General features: G+C 48.8%; 8 protein-coding genes across 8 annotated transcripts, besides 3 other annotated features; 4 read left to right on the top strand and 4 right to left on the bottom strand.

Moving 5' to 3' along the window:
• Window positions 1–205: 205 nt before the first annotated feature.
• Window positions 206–230: a microsatellite.
• Window positions 231–1,281: 1,051 nt separating this feature from the next.
• Window positions 1,282–2,871, bottom strand: FPSE_10501 (uncharacterized protein; the record flags this gene model as incomplete). The annotated part of the gene is made up of 4 exons (XM_009263618.1): window positions 1,282–1,392; window positions 1,441–2,264; window positions 2,315–2,490; window positions 2,666–2,871. 4 exons carry the CDS (start codon window positions 2,869–2,871, stop codon window positions 1,282–1,284), a joined length of 1,317 nt encoding a protein of 438 aa, XP_009261893.1.
• Window positions 2,872–3,985: 1,114 nt separating this feature from the next.
• Window positions 3,986–4,013: a microsatellite.
• A 240-nt stretch (window positions 4,014–4,253) lies between these two features.
• On the top strand, window positions 4,254–5,342 carry FPSE_10500 (uncharacterized protein; the record flags this gene model as incomplete). The annotated part of the gene is made up of 1 exon (XM_009263617.1): window positions 4,254–5,342. The coding sequence occupies one exon, from the start codon at window positions 4,254–4,256 to the stop codon at window positions 5,340–5,342; it is 1,089 nt and encodes a 362-aa protein (XP_009261892.1).
• Window positions 5,343–6,589: 1,247 nt separating this feature from the next.
• On the top strand, window positions 6,590–8,808 carry FPSE_10499 (uncharacterized protein; the record flags this gene model as incomplete). Its single annotated transcript, XM_009263616.1, has 5 exons — window positions 6,590–6,724; window positions 6,782–6,966; window positions 7,025–7,265; window positions 7,321–8,565; window positions 8,623–8,808. The coding sequence occupies 5 exons, from the start codon at window positions 6,590–6,592 to the stop codon at window positions 8,806–8,808; spliced, it is 1,992 nt and encodes a 663-aa protein (XP_009261891.1).
• A 649-nt stretch (window positions 8,809–9,457) lies between these two features.
• On the bottom strand, window positions 9,458–9,844 carry FPSE_10498 (uncharacterized protein; the record flags this gene model as incomplete). Its single annotated transcript, XM_009263615.1, has 1 exon — window positions 9,458–9,844. One exon carries the CDS (start codon window positions 9,842–9,844, stop codon window positions 9,458–9,460), a length of 387 nt encoding a protein of 128 aa, XP_009261890.1.
• Window positions 9,845–10,501: 657 nt separating this feature from the next.
• FPSE_10497 (uncharacterized protein) lies at window positions 10,502–11,812 on the top strand (the record flags this gene model as incomplete). Its single annotated transcript, XM_009263614.1, has 1 exon — window positions 10,502–11,812. One exon carries the CDS (start codon window positions 10,502–10,504, stop codon window positions 11,810–11,812), a length of 1,311 nt encoding a protein of 436 aa, XP_009261889.1.
• Window positions 11,813–12,205: 393 nt separating this feature from the next.
• FPSE_10496 (uncharacterized protein) lies at window positions 12,206–13,481 on the top strand (the record flags this gene model as incomplete). The annotated part of the gene is made up of 4 exons (XM_009263613.1): window positions 12,206–12,599; window positions 12,646–12,815; window positions 12,866–13,306; window positions 13,353–13,481. The coding sequence occupies 4 exons, from the start codon at window positions 12,206–12,208 to the stop codon at window positions 13,479–13,481; spliced, it is 1,134 nt and encodes a 377-aa protein (XP_009261888.1).
• Window positions 12,411–12,456: a repeat region.
• Window positions 13,482–13,596: 115 nt separating the features above from the next.
• On the bottom strand, window positions 13,597–15,555 carry FPSE_10495 (uncharacterized protein; the record flags this gene model as incomplete). Its single annotated transcript, XM_009263612.1, has 4 exons — window positions 13,597–13,923; window positions 13,974–14,791; window positions 14,838–15,214; window positions 15,269–15,555. The coding sequence occupies 4 exons, from the start codon at window positions 15,553–15,555 to the stop codon at window positions 13,597–13,599; spliced, it is 1,809 nt and encodes a 602-aa protein (XP_009261887.1).
• A 1,320-nt stretch (window positions 15,556–16,875) lies between these two features.
• Window positions 16,876–17,985, bottom strand: FPSE_10494 (uncharacterized protein; the record flags this gene model as incomplete). Its single annotated transcript, XM_009263611.1, has 5 exons — window positions 16,876–17,073; window positions 17,123–17,532; window positions 17,586–17,618; window positions 17,669–17,712; window positions 17,840–17,985. The coding sequence occupies 5 exons, from the start codon at window positions 17,983–17,985 to the stop codon at window positions 16,876–16,878; spliced, it is 831 nt and encodes a 276-aa protein (XP_009261886.1).
• Between the last annotated feature and the right edge of the window lie 1,044 nt (window positions 17,986–19,029).

Here is a 19,029-nt window from a genome sequence, read left to right as displayed (position 1 = left end):
ACATATCCGTCACCCTGACTGAGATCATACACTGAGTAATTTGTTTTAACAATTTTGATCCATCGGTGAGCACAGTTCGCTGCACCCTAGTGACCGAGCCATACACGAGATCTATCCACAACCACTGATAAATAGCTTCTGTAAGGCAAAGGGGTACTATGGATAGATTGACATTGAAGCGATAGAGGCCCTCGTCTGCGTCTAATAGATAGATAGGTAGGTAGGTAGGTCGTAGTAGATAACTGGAAGAAAAAGGAAGAAAGAATAAAGAAATATTCAAAAAAAGATTTCTCAGCGATAGGAATCGAACCTACATCTCTCCGTCCAACAACAACAGCATATGGAACACGGGCTCCAACGGAGACCCGTAACGGAGTATGCTACCATTGCACCACACTGAGTAATTTGTTATAACAGCTTGTAAGTTAAACTAATATATATAGGTATTCCTCAAATCAGGTGTTTCCTGAATTACGGAAGTCCCTGGCCTCGACACCGACATACGCCAACAGACCGATAACAAGGCAAAAGCTTTCGAGAGCCTTGTGAGTCGTGACGAGGTGGAAAACCTCAGCATGGTTCTTTCCCCTTTTAACATCGCCGCCTTCAACTTTGGTGAAGTAGGAACAATCCACCTCCGGAAAATATAAGTCTATTCTCAAGCAGTCAGGCATCCATCAACCAAGTTGCATTCTGTGTCTTCTAGGCGACACTGGCGACCATTGGACCATATAATTTCCTGAGGACGACCCAAAGTCGTCTATGTTACATCCTTCTATTGATGGAGTACTAGTTTTCGGTTTTAAGCTCATGTTTCTTTTTGGATTGAATGATTCTCCTATCATAGTCCGGAACAGCGTCTAACATAACTTCTTTGGGAGATTTCCGCCTGGACTATCTAACAAGTCGAAGCTGAACTTGGTTCGGCCTAGTTCCAATCGATCCAGATGAGCCGCATGCCATCATCATTAAGCTCGAATCACAACGCATATTTACAGCACCCCCTTAAAAACTATTTCATTTCGGGCACTTTTGCAAGACATTGTCTACCAAGGTTTCTCAGCGTTAGAGGAGGTATGACTCCACACGCAATTGATATACTTTCTCCGACATGATGGGAAGCAGAATGGTCACATCACGCAGTGTAATCAATGTGTCATAATGCAAAGAGGACCGGGTTAGGTAAATGCTAAAATTAAATAACAAGCTTAACTCGCGTCATGTATCGCATATTATATCACTAATCATACATGAAGTATTAATCCGGGGTCAATATGCCCCCTAATCCATAAGTCCCTTCTTGCCATCGCCATCGGCATCCTTCATGGGATTGAGACGGTCGAGGAGAGAGGGCTTCTTCTGCTCCATTCCAACGCCTGAGTCACCACGAGCCTATGAATGGTTAGTTTCATATAATGACAGTGTTCAGAGTAAACTTACGTGAGGAGAGTTGCTCTTGAGGGGGTCATTGTGAAGACCTCCAGTCTTGACAGAGTCATACTCGCCGCCATGGGGCTTGTTGAGCCCGGCAGTGTTGGGGTTTCCGATGTTCCCACCCTTGGCACCCATGGTGCTAGTGTTGCCCATCATACCAGTAGATCCCATGCCTGAACCGACTCCAGTAGTATCGGGAATTCCACCCTCGCGGCTCTGATGCTGGTTGTGAGCGGCGCCTGCAGCAGCGGCGGCAGCACCAGCTCCAACTCCAGTGCCGGCAGAGCTACCGAGACCTCGATTCTTGTGCTTAGAAGACTTGCCCAGACCACGAGACTCCTCGTCGCTAGAGCTCATTGAGCTGCTGCTGGAGCCGGAGCCTCGACGATCCTTGTGACCGAGACCATGGCGCTGCTTGCGAGAAGCAGCAGTAGCACCAGCTCCGGCCATGCCGCCAGCAGCAAGACCCTCTGCAGTGTGGCCAATGCCATGGCCCTCACGGCCAGAGTGAGCCTGGTTCTCTCCGTACTTATCACCGTGACCATGGAGGTGCATGTTCTTATCACCCTGAAGCTGCTCATTCTGAAGCTCTTGTCGGTAAGGCTTGGGGCATCCCTCGAACTCGGTAAGCTTTTGAGCGGCCCGCTCACCAAGACCTCCACGTTCAGAGGTGAACTCATCCAGAGTCTTAGTAGGGAGAGTGGAGGTTCCATGATGAATGGGAGCTGCTTCATGTCTCTCATGGATCGGAATTGTAGTATGGACAACATGACCCTGCACAGTTTCTTTTTGGATTACAGGTTGAACGTGCTCATGAACATGGTGGTGAACTTGTGTTGTTAGCTGTTGTTGATATTGTTTGACTTGAGGGTATACTCACTTCGTTCGCCGGTAACTGTAGGGGCAGTTTCGGTAGAGTGGGTTGTAGCATGCGTCTCGGTTGTGTCTCGGTATTTAGCAGCCTCTCTGTCGAGAGTTGCTCGAGTGTCCTGCTCATTTCCGTGGTGAAATTCCTTGTGCTGGACAGGAGCGAGGTTATGATGGTGCTGTTCAGGACTTCAGTTGTGTTAGCATGCACAGAGAATTCCAAGTACAAAGAGACAGAACAACATTGTTCGAATCCTGCATAAAGCAACGAAACAATCTCGTCTCGCATGTTGACAGACTCAAGTTTCCTTTTGTTCTGGGGACTAGGGTCCAGGGGCTAAGAGCTTAGCAGGGTGGCACTTACAGTACTTCTCTGTGCTTCAGAGGCTGAACTGTCGTATGGTGGTGATCCTGATGTACCTCCTTATCGAGAGCAGTGGTCACTTGCTCATGCTGATGGGGTTTCACTGCCTCCTGCGTGACGTGAGGGTTCAAGGATTCGCTGACCGTGGTTTTGTGTTTTCCATCATTGGAAAGGAAGCTAGAAACAGCAGACTTTGCTTTCTCCATTGTAGTTGATTGGATTTTGTTATATTGGATGTAGGTTTGAAGAGTGTTGGATGTAGAGTTGGAAAGTGTCTGTTGATGGTGTGGTTGAGTTGGTGATGATAATGAGAAGAACGTACGAACAGCTCGAGGTGCATTTAATCTTATATACTCGAAAACAGCATACGACGTACAGTTTCCGAATGTATCTTTAGCCGCTTCATCATTCATGGACGTCATCAAACCAATTCAGAGTCCAAAGGTCTCAGCCAAACGGCGAGTTCCAAAGGGAGGTCCGGCTTCCAACGTTAGTTTGTGGACCACCACATGGTAATTGTGACTGCAATGATGACGATGATTATCTTTCAAGCCTTCCATGTCATCCCGCGATCTTCATTCGACATGCATCTTGATCTTGTTCCGCTCTTATGGCCGATTGCATTGCACACGTCAACCTCCAGCTTTCATCCCGTTCAGCTGAGTTCAGGGATTATCAATGTCACGATCGGTGATTGCTGGCGGGACAGCTGCTCCGGTGTGACAAGGCCTTGTGTCACCCACCCAAGTCGGCGGGTCAAGCATATGCACGGTTGCCCCCGTAGAGAGCTTGATCCGCAAGCAGTATTCGTTTCTGGGGATTCCTTCGTCCGTAATGTCTCCGTTCGGATATAGCATGACATGGGAAAAGAGGCAGTGATGAACGTGTTGTGGGCTGGAGGCTGAGACTAGCTCTCAGATTAGCATAGCTAAGCATCTACTAGCGGCTCTAGCTCCGATCAAGGGCGTCATAGAGAGCTTCGGACACGCAAACTTCCACCATGATCCTCGCCGTTGATCCCCGGAGCATGATCTAGACTTGCTGTAAACATCGCTGATCGATTGCAGCAATACGCGGAGCTAGTGGGTAACAGAAATGTTGACCTCTAGGCTTCAGGATACAAAAATAAATGGCCTAAGCATATGGCCTAAAAAGCATAAACTGACTTAATAATTTCGTCTTCCATGTCTCCAGCAACCTTTCTGAAACCCTGTGGGGGAGATGATGTAAATATGCGTATGTACCGAGCCCAACGATGATGCCATGAGGTACTTCTGGATCGAATAGAGTTGAGCCAACTTTGGTTGGAACGGGCTGGGCCTGGTCTGATCTGATCTGGCCTGATCTGTGATGGATGGCCTCAGAAATCCGAGACCTGAGCTCTTCTCCAACTAGGCAATCAGCCAACACAATTCGCCCTTGCGTGGCAAACTACCCTATCAATAGTCTGTATCATTCTGTAATATCACTAATACACAAATAATTCTCCCTAACTTGAGTTGATCTCTTCCTTGTTTTGCATATTCCCTTTCCCTGATCCTGTTATCGTCGAGCACTTTCTTTCCACTTACACGTGTACCCGGCTCTCATGGCGGGCCGTCTCAAGGATGCCATCAAGAAGCGAGCTTCACGCCTGCTCCATAGAAACAAAGATGAAGCAAAAGACACGCCTGAGGGCGCAGACTCCCACTCTTCCAACAACAGGAGCAGCCTGAATTCTTCGAGTAGGAAGTCACATCCAGGCCATCGGAAGTCATTGAGTCTCTTGAGCCGAAGCTCAAAGACAGAACCAAAGAATTGCCATGTTCTCCATCAAACACAGGCACCCGAAAGCACCAATGGCTATCAAGCTCACCCGGCTGTCCAACCATTGGATGCAGATTTAGAGCCCAAAACTCCCAGATTAGAACGTCAACGTCCCGGTATCAAATCGGATGACTCCGATGATCAAAGCACTGATGGCAATGCCCAAGGCAACGATTATTTCGAAGGTTCTTCGAGCCAAGCTGCTCACCACTATCAACCGAAACAAGAAAAGGCGAATCGTACAACAGACCAAAGCACGAGGCCAGCCAACTCGCCTGACGCGGCTGAACTCGAAAGAAGGCTTTCTCGTCTAGCTGTCTCGCAGCAAGATACGGAGCTCCCTGAGATAGACATTGCCCCTCTGACGCCTTTTGAATACGTCGAAGAGGCCGGTCCTGTGCAGGCGAAGCCCTCACGGCTTGCAATCGGGCAAGATGGTCCTGAGAAAGCATCAACACATATCAAGCCCTTATCTCAAGAGTCTGATGTTAACCTACATTCCAACACCAGCCAAGAGGCCAGCATCAAACACAACTTGGAAGCTATCTATCCTCGAGACGCCGAGTTCGATCGCATCAATAAGGAGGTCCAAGCCGGCACAGACGGTGAAGCCAACTTCCACCTACAAGACAGTCTGGACTTTGACCGAACAATTCACAACCAAGAACCAGTCGTCCAAGAAGTTGTAAAACCCCACATACATACCATCTACGAACCGAAGCGCACACTGTCGATTCATCACCATGAGCATCGAACCATGATCCAACCAATCAAGGACATCACCATACTTCCAGATCAACATTGGCTTCAAGATGACACGACAGGAGACCTTTATAGAATCCCTGCCGAATTGGGGAAGCAACTTATGTAGATTGGATTTGTTAGAATGGTTGTTTGTTCTGTTTGGGTTTAGGGAGCGTAGGCGAAGAGTACAAAGACTTCATCCCTTACTCTGCGACTTGGAGTCATGGTGTGATGAAGTCCAGGAAGTAATCTTGTTACAGAGTCTGCATGAAGTCTATAGTATTATGAATCTTAGCCAGAGTGAGGGATGAAGCTGTTTAATATCATATACAGTTCCGGGTTAACCTTATGCTGTCTCAGTTTAGAGTTGTGTTCCTGTTTTTCGTATCGTGTTCTTGTTCTAGGGTAGCTAGAGTGGGCCCCAATTCAACGTTGACCAACCACAATCCAAGGAATCTTCAGTTCGGGATAAACTTCAACGTGGCCATCATGAAACCTCAACTTAGTCTGAACTACCAGCCATTCTGTCGATTCCAGGGAACTTATGTCTGAGCTTGTATGTAATATACGATATTAAGGGATATGAGGATCCTCTATTACAATCACCAAAAAGGACACCTTCGGTAGCTAGGCTCCGAAAAAGACCCACTGAGTGATGAACGGTGGGAATATTCTCGAATCTAGAGTTGAGAGAAAGAGGCCAAGTCTCTGTTTGTAATGGATATTTTCCGATGGAACAGTATGCATTCCTTTTGCCTCTGTCACAATTGCATATTGCATGTCATTGCAAGCAGAAGCTGATGTGAGTCACTGTTTATAGAAAGCCATAGAACGAGGCATCGCGATCTTTCGTATATTCCAACATGTTCTTTCATCACTGAATCAAGGTGGCGCTGTAGATAACCCCTGTGATTGAGGCGTTCACAGTTTAAGTGTGCCAGGGGTTCAACAGCCTTGTCCTACAAGCACTGTCCAAAGGTACCTCATCCACTAAATTTATAGGCAGAATGACCTACAAAAGGCGGCACATACAGTGCCACAGCCCCACAACCCAGTGAAGGGACCCCTGTCACGTGGGGCTGCGAATGATGTGAAATCTGGCCTTTTGTGCCATTTGGACACCTCAACTTTTTTTTGGAGACACGACAGCCGGACAGCGCCTTACTTAATAAGTTGGCGGCCTTTCCTCTTCTCAAACCCGCTTCCTCCAACATTCAAAGATACCCCCTTCTCTCAAACAATTCATAAAATCTGTGTGCAAGGCAAGAGACAGCCTTTGCTTCATATCATAGATTGATTTGTTTTTCTTTTCTGTTAACAAGTCTTGTTGCACTTCCAATCAGTAAAGCAACTACCATATACAGAGAGCTCATCATGGCTCGTTCAAGGAGCTCAATGGCCCTTGGCCTGGGACTCCTTTGTTGGATCGCCCTCCTCTTCTCTCCTCTGGCTTTCGTCCAGACTGTCCAGGCCGACGACGTCGACAGCTACGGCACTGTCATTGGTATTGTACGCTTCCCTCAATTCCTCCCATCATGACTTGACCCCGCTAACCGACTCGCGCAGGATTTGGGAACTACTTACAGCTGTGTCGGTGTGATGCAGAAGGGCAAGGTCGAGATTCTCGTCAACGATCAGGGTAACCGAATTACTCCTTCCTACGTCGCCTTCACCGAGGATGAGCGTCTCGTTGGAGATGCCGCCAAGAACCAGGCCGCCGCTAACCCCACCAACACCATCTACGATATCAAGTATGCACTCCTCCTGATTTCTCTGCAGCTCGAACAATTGCTAACATTTACTCTTCAGGCGTCTCATTGGACGCAAGTACTCCGAGAAGACCCTCCAGGGCGATATCAAGCACTTCCCCTTCAAGGTTGTCAACCGTGATGACCGTCCCGTCGTCCAGGTTGAGGTCGATGGTGCCAAGAAGCAGTTCACTCCTGAGGAGATTTCTGCTATGGTTCTCGGAAAGATGAAGGAGGTCGCTGAGGGCTACCTCGGTAAGAAGGTTACCCACGCCGTTGTTACCGTCCCCGCCTACTTCAACGTAAGTTCCAACAGCTCAGCCCCGCAAACCTACCAGCCAGCTAACCCTTTCACAGGACAACCAGCGACAGGCCACCAAGGACGCCGGTATCATTGCCGGTCTCAATGTCCTCCGAATTGTCAACGAGCCCACCGCCGCCGCTATCGCTTACGGTCTTGACAAGAACGATGGCGAGCGCCAGATCATTGTCTACGATCTCGGTGGTGGTACCTTCGATGTTTCTCTGCTCTCCATTGACGATGGCATCTTCGAGGTTCTCGCTACCGCTGGTGACACCCACCTTGGTGGTGAGGATTTCGATCAGCGTGTCATCAACTACTTCGCCAAGCAGTACAACCAGAAGAACAACGTCGACATCACCAAGGACCTCAAGGCCATGGGTAAGCTCAAGCGCGAGGCAGAGAAGGCCAAGCGTACTCTTTCTTCTCAGAAGAGCACCCGTATTGAGATCGAGGCTTTCCACGCCGGCAAGGATTTCTCCGAGACCCTTACCCAGGCCAAGTTCGAGGAGCTCAACATCGACCTCTTCAAGAAGACCATGAAGCCTGTTGAGCAGGTTCTCAAGGATGCTAAGCTCAAGAAGTCCGAGATTGACGACATCGTCCTTGTCGGTGGTTCTACCCGTATCCCCAAGGTTCAGCAGCTTATTGAGGACTTCTTCAACAAGAAGGCTTCCAAGGGTATCAACCCCGATGAGGCTGTCGCTTTCGGTGCCGCTGTTCAGGCCGGTGTTCTGTCTGGTGAGGAGGGTACTTCCGGTGTCGTCCTCATGGATGTCAACCCTCTTACCCTCGGTATTGAGACCACTGGTGGTGTCATGACCAAGCTGATTCCCCGCAACACCGCTATCCCTACCCGCAAGAGCCAGATCTTCTCCACTGCTGCCGACAACCAGCCCGTGGTTCTCATCCAGGTCTTCGAGGGTGAGCGATCTCTTACCAAGGATAACAACATCCTCGGAAAGTTTGAGCTTACCGGTATCCCCCCTGCCCCTCGTGGTGTCCCTCAGATCGAGGTCTCTTTCGAGCTCGACGCCAACGGTATCCTCAAGGTCTCTGCCCACGACAAGGGCACTGGCAAGCAGGAGTCTATCACCATTACCAACGACAAGGGCCGTCTCACTCCTGAGGAGATCGAGCGCATGGTCGCCGAGGCTGAGAAGTACGCCGAGGAGGATAAGGCTACCCGTGAGCGCATTGAGGCCCGAAACGGCCTTGAGAACTACGCTTTCTCCCTCAAGAACCAGGTCAACGATGAGGAGGGTCTTGGTGGCAAGATTGACGAGGAGGACAAGGAGACTGTAAGTTCACACACTACTCGCAACAACAAAAGTAAAGCACATGCTAATAAATCCCAGCTTCTCGACGCTGTCAAGGAGACCAACGAGTGGCTCGAGGAGCACGGCGCTGACGCTACCGCTGAGGACTTTGAGGAGCAGAAGGAGAAGCTGTCCAACGTCGCTTACCCCATTACCTCCAAGATGTACCAGGGTGCTGGTGGCGCCGGTGGTGAGCAGGATGACAACATCCACGACGAGTTGTAAGCGCATAGACTGATGTTTGGGAAAAGAACATAAATGAAACCATTCTGGTGTTTGGTTGGGGCCTCTAAGCGCAATATGCAAAACGCAAAGTAGATAGCGCAATGTTATGATGATTTTCAACCAACAGTTGCATCAGTGACAAGAGTTAATCCACCTGATAAGTATCCCTTTGTTGTCCGACGTTGGGGAACTTGAATAGACTACAAACACAGTCACCATTACATTGATATACGTACACACAGTGGGATACTATCCATCATAGCTTTTCAACCTTGATTTTTTCATTTCACAAATTTAGTGGCGCTATAGAGATACAACAAACTTGTACAACGCTCTGACTGTTAACTCGATCGATGACTCTTATTCCCGATCCCAATGTGTTATTCGAAAGCCTTGGTCGCTCATACTTTCTTCCACTCCTCGTCTAACGATTGTTGATGTCGCCCTGTAAAAAGTTATACCACTTTCGGTATCCATCGCTGGTCAGGTGTATTCCATCGCTGCTCATGATCCCCTTTTGATCAGGTCCAAAAGGCAAGAAATCAACTGATTTACTATCTTGTCTAGCGATGTATCGCAGTGCATCGTTCGCCCTCTCAATAGCAGTTTCGCTAAGCCCTCGCTGTATCAGAAACGCAGTGATGATGATCTACGCATTTGGAAACTCCTCTTGTATGCTCTTGACTACCCTAACGTAGTCTTGGACAGCCGAATTAGACAAGCCGTTCTCGGTAAGGTGGTCGGTTCCCATTTGGAGGTAGAAGGATTGGAGGTTTGGCTGGTGGTTCTGGAGAGAACGAAGAAAACCTTGGTCAATGAGAGCCAGAACGTTTTGGATCCTGTCGGCGCCCAGGTGCCCGCCTAGATTCAAGATGCAAGGGTTCTCCTTAAAAATGCGAGGTTCATGAGCTGCATACCACTTGAGTCTGCCAAAAAGGGTAGTTCCAAGAAATGCAATGGTATACTGGCCCCGGGGGTTGGTCTTGAAATGCCGAATGAGGTATTCATCGGTGAAAGCGGGTCGTTTTCCTGCCATGACTGTGAAATGATGGCTTATGAGTGATGCTAGTGATCGATATGATAGAAGTGATTGGTAGGATGTGGAATGCCTAGATAGTTGAAGCTGAATTCTTTGTTGGTTTGGCAACTTGATAGTCAGGTTCACTCACGCGGGTAGTCTTGTCAACAGAGAAGGAGCAACAGACGGTGGGAGAGAATGCAAATTTTATAATCAGGGGGAAGCATCTACCAAGGTTTGTTTGATTCAGAGTAGTAGTACCCAGTTTGTAGAGTCTAGAAAGTCGAAACTTAGAAAGGTTTGGCTTTGTTATTGCCCCTTGGGGATATACTGACGTGGCCACTGCTCTTTTGCCTTTTAAAGGTTGATATTGTACTTCCATATATAGTTTGTAGACATATGTATATGATGCCTGTGCCATAACCAGATGTGACAGCTGCCAAAATCATGTGCAGTACCGACAATATGGACTGTTTGTGTTGACAGCTGCTGGCAGCCGTCACAAACGACCGCCGACTAGGTAGCGGCCATCATTTGCTATAACTTCGTCCTGATTTAGAGCGAGTTACCTAAGAGAAGCATTCCTTTTCTCTGCATTCTGCATTGGTTTTTTCATCCGCACATTATCGTGAGAAGCTTCATCCGCATCGTCGTGTAACAACAAACTCGCCCACCATGACCAAACCTGGCACCGAGTTCATCGAGTCGCTTCATGCTCTGTTCCGCGAAGCCGGATTGAAGGGCCGTGATCCAGAGATCGAATTCATTCACCTGCGTAGTGGCCTTATAAGATTCATCTCAAAGCGCGCTTCCCCAACACGAGCAAGCTGCCGCCCCCTTCGATTTACTGATGGCAACAAGCCCAATACGCACCTGGTGTCGCCTTCTCCTGACTTTAACGTCGATGAAAAACGAGCTCAGCTTGATGCTGCCAACACTGCATCCGATTTCATCGACGTATTGAAGGGCCGTAACGAGCACAGGTCTTCTCGGAAAGAATCTAGAAAGAAGACCTCAGGAAAGAAAAGATCGATAAGTCCTCCCGAGAGCCCCAAGAGCAAAGTTCAGAAGCGCATTGAAGCAGTGGCCACATCAAAGGCTGCAATTTCGACTAAGGATAGTCCTAAGAAACGCATCAAGTTTACGAAAGGAGTTGCCAAGGATGCCAACAGCTCCCCGGTTCCCAAAGCCGCACAGCAAACAAACAATCACACTGTCCCTACGACTACCGCAAATGTGGAATCCTCCAACCAAGCGGACCAAGAGATTCTGAGCCCCAAGGAGACCAATCCTAGTAACGGAAAGCTTGCTGAAAAGAACGGCACAGCGTCCACACAACAAGAGTCAGACGAGAGAGGAGGTGACAGCAGCGCAATGCTCACCAAGCCCCCACACTGTGAAGAAGACACTCCTATGGAAGACGCCTCAGTCGCCAGCACTGATAATCATCTACCCCCCTTCTGTCGATCTGACATCCTCGACGTTGTTACTGCGGCCAAAGATGTCAATGCGGATCAATGGGATGAATTCAAGCCCACGCTTCTCGGCATGTTAGACAAACTGCAGGGAGAACCGACACCTGAAAAATCAGACGCAGCCGTGAGACGCCTTCAGTCGGCCATTGCCAGTATTGAGCAAGAGAGGTCTTTGATCCCTTCCGAATCGTGGAAAAAGTACGAAGACAAGCTCTTCAAGAAAGCAAAGGATGGTGTTTTCGACGCTGACTGGGGCACACGATTGGCCAAAATCAGCAGAATCATCTGGATCGAAGAAGAAGAGGCTGCCATGAACAGTAAGGACTGGGACCGTCTTCGTGCCGCTGCACGAACCTGGGCTATTCTTGCCGAGGTCGCTGGTCCCATGATGGAAGAGGGCGACCAGCAGCGCTCGAACGAATGGCTGCTTGAGAAGCTTGGGGACATTGATTTCATGGAGAGGTTGTTTGCGTGCAAAGAGCGGCTTGCAGCAATTGAGAAGGCAGAATGATCGGAGATGGGATAAGATTACCATCTTGTCAACGAGGTCTTCTATGCTCTAGGCCAGACTGGCCGTTATTGTCTGCACATAGCGACACTTTTTTTTGTAACATAGGGGCTTAATTATTGATCATCTCGAATGATGACTACTATATTATAATATAGGAGACATGCTAAAAAACTGGTTCACCTTCAAAGTGGTAGTTGAACGAAGGTGACTTGTAGAGATCGTTGTCACAGCTGCACGTGATCTCGTGTCTCCCCTGAAACGCGTAGTCGCGACCGGCTAATGTAATGACGACATGGTCGCTCCTTCCTTTGTTCTAGTTCCAAGATATTCATTAATAGCATTGAATGAACTTTTTAGTCCTTTTCCTTTAACCATTCTCATTTTACTGTCGAAATGCCTCCTCGAAAACGTGCCGCAGAGGCCATTAGCACCACTCGCCGAACCTCCCGGCGCACATCCACCACCAAAAGTCAATACTTTGAAGGTACCGATGACACCGAGGAGAGTGATGCGCCACCTGCAAAGAAGCGTGGAAGACCCCCAAAGAAGCAACTTAAAAAGGAAGATTCTGAAGAATCATTCGGAGATGAGTTAGCTCAGGAGGAGCCAGAAGATGATGACGAGGAGGAGGAGGAAGATGAAGATGCCCCTATGAAGGTTACTTTCATCCCCTTGGTGAAGATGAGAGACACAGAAGGCGTGGAATATGAAGACTTCAAATTACACAAGAACACTTTGCTATTCTTGAGAGACCTCAAGGCAAACAATCAGCGACCTTGGCTTAAGTGTAAGTACAACACACCTCTCACTACAACACCCGCTGACTTATACAGCACATGATGAAGAATACAGACGTGCTCTAAAAGACTGGAACTCATTCGTCGAGCGTACATCGGAATCAGTCATTGATGCGGATGAGACAATTCCTGAGCTACCCATCAAGGACGTGAGCTTTCGTATCCATAGAGATATTCGCTTCAGCAAAGACCCTACGCCGTACAAAGTATGAATGATCCCTTTGACTACCCTCTAGATCTCTGCTCACAACTATAGCCTCACTTTTCTGCTGCGTGGTCTCGCACAGGCCGCAAAGGCCCTTACGCCTGCTATTATATCCACTGCGAGCCCAAAAAGTCCTTCATCGGCGGTGGTCTGTGGTGTCCCAGTGGCGATCAGATGCACAAGCTTCGCGCCAGTATTGACGAGCGGCCAAATCGATGGCGTCGTGCCCTGAACGACGAGGCCTTCAAGCGCACGTTTCTACCCAAAGCGGCCAAAAAGTCTGACCCAGAGGCAGCGTTGCTTGCTTTCGCCGAGAAGAACCAAAGCAACGCACTCAAAACAAAGCCGAAAGGCTTCACTACAGAACATCGGGACATCGCACTGTTGAAATTAAGGAATTTTACTGTTGGGACCCAGATTGATGATGATTTGTTTTATCGAGATGATGCGCAGGAGAAGATCAGTGAAATCATTCGCCCAATGGTTGGATATGTGAGTTGCATGTACTTTCCTCGGTCGACTTGGCTAACATGCTTAGATTACGTTCCTGAACAGCATCGTCATGCCAGATCCAGGCCAGGATGATAACAGCGATGAAGATGACGAAGTCGAACAAGATGATTCTGAAGGAGAGCCCGTTGACGATGATAACAGTGGCGAAGAGTAGACTTGCCACAAAGCTGGTATAACACTGAGGCACAACTCTCGATTGGAAATTATTTAGATCATACAAGCGAAGCAATTCATAATATACAAATATCTACATCGTCATTATATTATATCTAGCACAGATCAAGCAAGGCAACGCTAGGATCGTGGTCGCTGACCTCGCCCGCCGTGTCCTGCCAAGTGTTGATGTGCATGTGCTCATACTTGATGCCCTTGCGCAATTCCTTGCTGATAAATAGGTGGTCAAGGGCCTGACAGTTGCTGTCGAACAAGTATGTGTATCTCTCCGTCATGGGGATCTTGGCGGCATCGTCAATATCAACGAGACCAGAGGTCTTGACAAAAGTGTCGATTGGTTCAACGTCGGCAAACTCGTTAAAGTCACCAGCCACAATAACGTGAGCCTTCTTGTCCTTCTTGAGGATCTGTGCAACGAAATCCTGCAGATCGTTAGTTTATCGTGAGACGATGAAGAGAAAATTTAACTTACAGCAGTGACTTCAGACTGCTTGGTGCGCTTTTCAACGCCCTTGTTAACAGGAGTACGGGCATCGCCGTGCATGGAAGATGAACCACCCTTGCTGCCAAAGTGCACGTTGACAGTGAAGAAGGACTTCTTGGTGCCCTTGACAGGCTTCCACTCAGCGGCAAGAGGCTTGCGGCTGTTGTCCCAGACAGAGTTGGCGGGATCAATGCGGCCAGGGTTGAACTTTAGCGTAGGGCCGTCGAGAACAGCATTGACATCACTGGCACTTCCCTCGTTGGGCTTGACGAGCTGAACAACATCAGGACGGTAGAGGTACGCCTGACGGATGTTACCACCGGGTTGACCACCATCGACGTTGTTGTCGGGCACAACCTCAGCCCACTCATACACGACACCGCTGGCCGCTTCGATGCCATCGGCAAGGGCAGCGAGGGTCTTGTTAGCAGATACGACACCATCGTTGGTAGCACCGCTGTTGTCCTGGACCTCTTGAAGGAAGATCAGGTCAGGAGTGCGCAGCTTCTCGACGATTTGTCCAACAACAAGAGGCAAGTGAGCAGACTCGGGGTTCAGGTTCTCAGTGTTGTAGTCAGCGACGGTGATGCCCTTGCAGGATCCCTTGCTGGTGAAACTGACGGCAGGGTGCTCAGAGTTAGATCGCTTGCTGACTTTAATGGCAGTAAGAGGAAGGATACGGTAGAAACCAAAGGCGTATGTTACAACGCCGGTGATGTCGCCAACAAAGTCACCAAGCTTGGTGTCGTCGGGGTTCTTTGTACCGTCCAGAGGTGAGCCAATGACGATAGCCTCGGGGTTCGCATCTAGAAAGTCAGCCAAGTCAACAATTGGTGCGCAAGGTTAACATACCACTGCCAACCATAGTCAAACCACCCTGCTTGTTCAGGCCAGAGACCTTCCAGTTACCTCTGACCCAGAAATCGCCAAAGCTGTTGGGTCGGCTAAGAGCATACCCCTTTGAAACAGTAACAAGCTCGCCAGAAAGGCTCTCCCAGAAATCGAGGCCGTACGAGTTGGGCTGCAGCTTGGGGTTGGCCACTGAAACGAGGCTCTTGTTGTTGGGCACGGCAAAGACATTGCCGTCGTCAAGCTTGGAGAATTCCTTTCCAGGAGGGTTGCTGGTGTCCTTTCCGATGACCTTGGGCTTGAACTTGTTGTCAGAGGACTTGACGACAATGTTCTTGGGAGAAGAAAGCTCTGTGAGGTAAATGTAGTCCTTGTTGGATCTGGAGATGTTTTAGCGATACTCAAATATGACTACCTGACTTGGCAAGACTCACCTATACTCCTCAATGAAACCATCGAGGGTAACAACGTCGCCTACAGAAACATTTCCGACGGCCGACTTTCCAAAAATGTACAATCCCTCAGATGTAGCAGTGCTACGATCAGGCTTGGTCGATCGCAGATAAAACCCATTGCTACTGACAGCAGTAACAATTCCCTCGACGCCTGTGACATTCTTTCCCTGGTAAGGCGAAAGGTATCGATCACCGTTGATCTCGGAAATGGTCAAAGCCGTGACCAACGGACTGATGAGGGAAGAGACAAGGAATTGGAGCTTCATGTTTGCAGAACGAACGACTAACAGACCCTGACTTTCCTTTCAATTGATCGTCAGGGCCATGCTCAACTATTTGTATCCACGATATAGCTCCCAAGACCAACTGTACCTACCTATCCTGGCCTTAGGGGAAAAGCTTCCCTCCCCTGGCACAAAAGACCCAAAGCGATACCGAATCCGCGCGGTGATTCTCCCCTTGGCAAAGGGTCTATCACTATAAATCGATGTCCAATACCGCTGCCAAGCCTCCAAGTGCCCTATCGATCTGGCACGTTTATCTATGCGCCGAATGGGAAGCGACCAGTCAGCGTTGGTTGTTCAGTTGGCGCTTTGCCTCTTTCTGCAGGTCCCTTTTGTAACTTTCGCTTCCTTGCTGCTTTTTCGCCTCGGCAATGCTAGGACGTTGATCAATTGGAAACCTTTATTGGATGATCTTGTCCTCGTGCAATCTTGCCCGAGAAAGCAAGGAGTCAAATCGGAGATATTGTCTATCGTGGACATGTCTTTCCGTCCTTAGACGGAAGGTTAGTGTTATGCGAAAGATTGTCCTTCTGGCTTATCATTCGTTGTGTGGAAATACATCAAGTTTCAGACCAAACCTATATGGACATGGACTTGATCAATTGGTTCATAGTCAATTGAACGGGTATCTCCTATCTAAAACTCCAGGCATGTATTAAAACATGTCTCGTCAACATCAAGCTCTCAAATCGAGGTAAAAATCATCAACCGTCCTCAGTTGCACTATAGCGAACTGGGCAACTCTTGTCTACTATCTGGTCTGAATGAACCCTTGGCCACACACGCGCATATCGGCAGCTAGAGAACCCTGGCAACCCAGGGGAACTAGTAGTTCTGTAAACACCGCAAGGCAAGATTGATAGTTAGGAGAGCTCCGAAATATCGGGATACTCCGACATGGTATGCCTCAATTAATAAAATAACTCCGCTCCAGAGTAAGAGTGCGCTCTAGCCAACTGCGTATCCAAAGCAGATTGCATCAAGAACGACGTAATAAAGGAAAGTGAAACCACCTCCTCTTCACCACAACTTCTGTACCCCAAACCGGGCGCATCTAATTCTGGACCAAACTAATCCATAGTGGTCCGCTGCGCGGTCTATAATAAAATGTTCCTTGACCCTGGCATTGGGACGACTCAAAACAAATACCGGCTAGAAGCTATTCCGACTCATTGTCTCGGCTTTGTGTTTGCGTCATCGGGTCTAATTATGTGGCCGCTGTGCTCAAGGCTCGCTAGCTGCATCGGGGCCGGTGTAAGGACTGGGCACTGGTTCTGTTGTTTGCTTAAATTGTAAAGAAATTCAACCGGTGCTGGTTCCGGCGTCGGGACCATTCGTTAGAGCCTTCTCCTTGCCCTTGGAATCAGGCATATCGAGGTCGCGGTAAAGATTGTGCTCGTAGATGTAACTGATTACATCGTCGGGAATCAGGAAATCGATTGACATGTTTCGCTTGAGGAGAAGACGAATCTTTGTGCTGCTGATATCATTGGTAACAACCTATTTTGTTAATGTCATGTAGCTAACTCATACGTTATAGGCGGCTTACCTGGCGAATGATGTGAATATTCTTCTCCCACTGCTTCAGGTTCGCGAGAGTTGAGTCAATTTCAGTTCCTGTGCGTTCGAGAGCGAAAACGCCATAGTTGCCCAGAATGTGGTCGAGATCACGCTCGTCCCAAACACCTGGAGTAGACATGGTCTGAATTAGGTCAAGGCCAGCAAGGAGTACAATGCGGCAACGCTTTCGGGTGCCGTCAGTGCATTCGACACCTCCCATGACCTCGTTGATCTCGTAGTCAAAGTGATCAAGCACCTTGGCAGTTGGGATATAAGTTGGGCTCTCGGCCTCCCAGGGGTCCACCATGAGCCACTTGGAGGTGTTCTCTGTGGCAAGTCTGCACATCTCAATGCGATGGTGAGCAGGCGCAAGACCCTTCTTCTTGTAGGCATCGCTGACTACCAGACAGTTAGTTTATTGGTATGCTTTTTACAATGCATAATTCACTCACCAGGACTCAAAACTCCAGCAACAACCTCAAAGTCTGGTTCTTGTCAGTGGTGTTTCGGATTTTGCAATGAGCAATCAACCTACCCTCGTTGCGAGCATGGTCTCGAGCCATAGGAAACATTCGAAGGCTGCTCAAACGTTAGCTACAGTTTTGAAAATTCAATCATTCCGCATGATATTTCGAGCTTGGAGGGATCCAATTCGACCACAGTGGAAGATCGCGCGAGGAAACCATGTTCTGCAGGAAAAACGTACTGAAGGAACGTGATTGGGCTGAAAGAACCACAAGCCACGAGACATAGCGGAGTTTTATCCGGGGAGCATGATCGCTGGAAGCGGTGCGAAGGGAAGACGTAGTCCTCCCTGGTGTGCTCCTTGACGTATTGGTAATCGCAGGCCATTTTGATTGCGATTTAGGTGTTGAGATTGGTTTGTGAGATGGAAAGTGGCGGGTTGTGCGGAACGAGGGGTTTCGCGATCCGAAAGCAACGGCCGGCGCCGGTGGGCAGGTGACGGCGGGCGGGAGCGAGGGGCACGGCAGGGTCGGTCCAGAGACCGAACTACGACCGAGTCTTGGGAAATGGCGGGCCTGAGCTGTAAAAAAAAAATCGTCGAAGCGATTAGGCGATGGTTGAGATAGTGGTAGTGGCAAGATTGCGGGTGTCGCGTTGTCGAGGTGAGAGAGTAGAGCAGCGCAATTCTTTGGCGAACCGAACCGATATGTAGTCTAGACGAGCGGCGATGGCGGGGGTTCCGGAAAACAAGTACAGAAGCACTGTTTTATAGTGGTCGATGATACAAGACGAGTTTCGCTGGAGGTGGAGGCGAAGTTGTCGCTTGTTTGCGAGGGAGTGAATGAACTGTAAGTAAATCTAGAAAATGTTGAGAGAAGAGAGTTGAGTTGAGTTTAAAAGTAACTAGAGGAAGGAAGAAGGTTTTCTTTCCGAGACTTCTAGACTGGGTGAATTGGATTCAAATCTCAGGCATGGGCAGGTATGGTACTGTCTTAATAGCTAGTGCAGGCAAGTGCAACCCACAGCTGCGCGTGCACAGAATCTGAATCTTAATAAGGAAAGGTGGGACAGCATAAGCAGGCAGGAACCTGCCGAAACACTTGGTAGGTCAGTTTCAGGACCGCTAAAGGGCCATTGGAACCCCAGTCCCCGTAAAAGCTCTCAAATGCCATGGATCGATGCCTACAGAATTCGCACCCACAAACACTGACAGTCCAGGCCTTTGACTTTTGGGTACTCACGCACGCCATCGAGGCCTGTGGAGTAGAGGAATTTGACTTGTTGTTGTTGTTTTGCACATGGTAGCAGTAATGTCTGGAATGACTAGTAGTTTCGCTTATTGTCTCACAATTCACCATGACTTCTTGCAGCTCTTGGCTGTGTGGGTTGTGACTTTACAAAGGACACAGAGACTGCTAAGTACCTGCAGTT

Source organism: Fusarium pseudograminearum, chromosome 4 (assembly GCF_000303195.2).
Source record: "Fusarium pseudograminearum CS3096 chromosome 4, whole genome shotgun sequence".
Taxonomy (NCBI): domain Eukaryota; kingdom Fungi; phylum Ascomycota; class Sordariomycetes; order Hypocreales; family Nectriaceae; genus Fusarium; species Fusarium pseudograminearum.
Note: the sequence above shows the minus strand (reverse complement) of the source record. Positions and strands in the feature narration are given on the sequence as shown.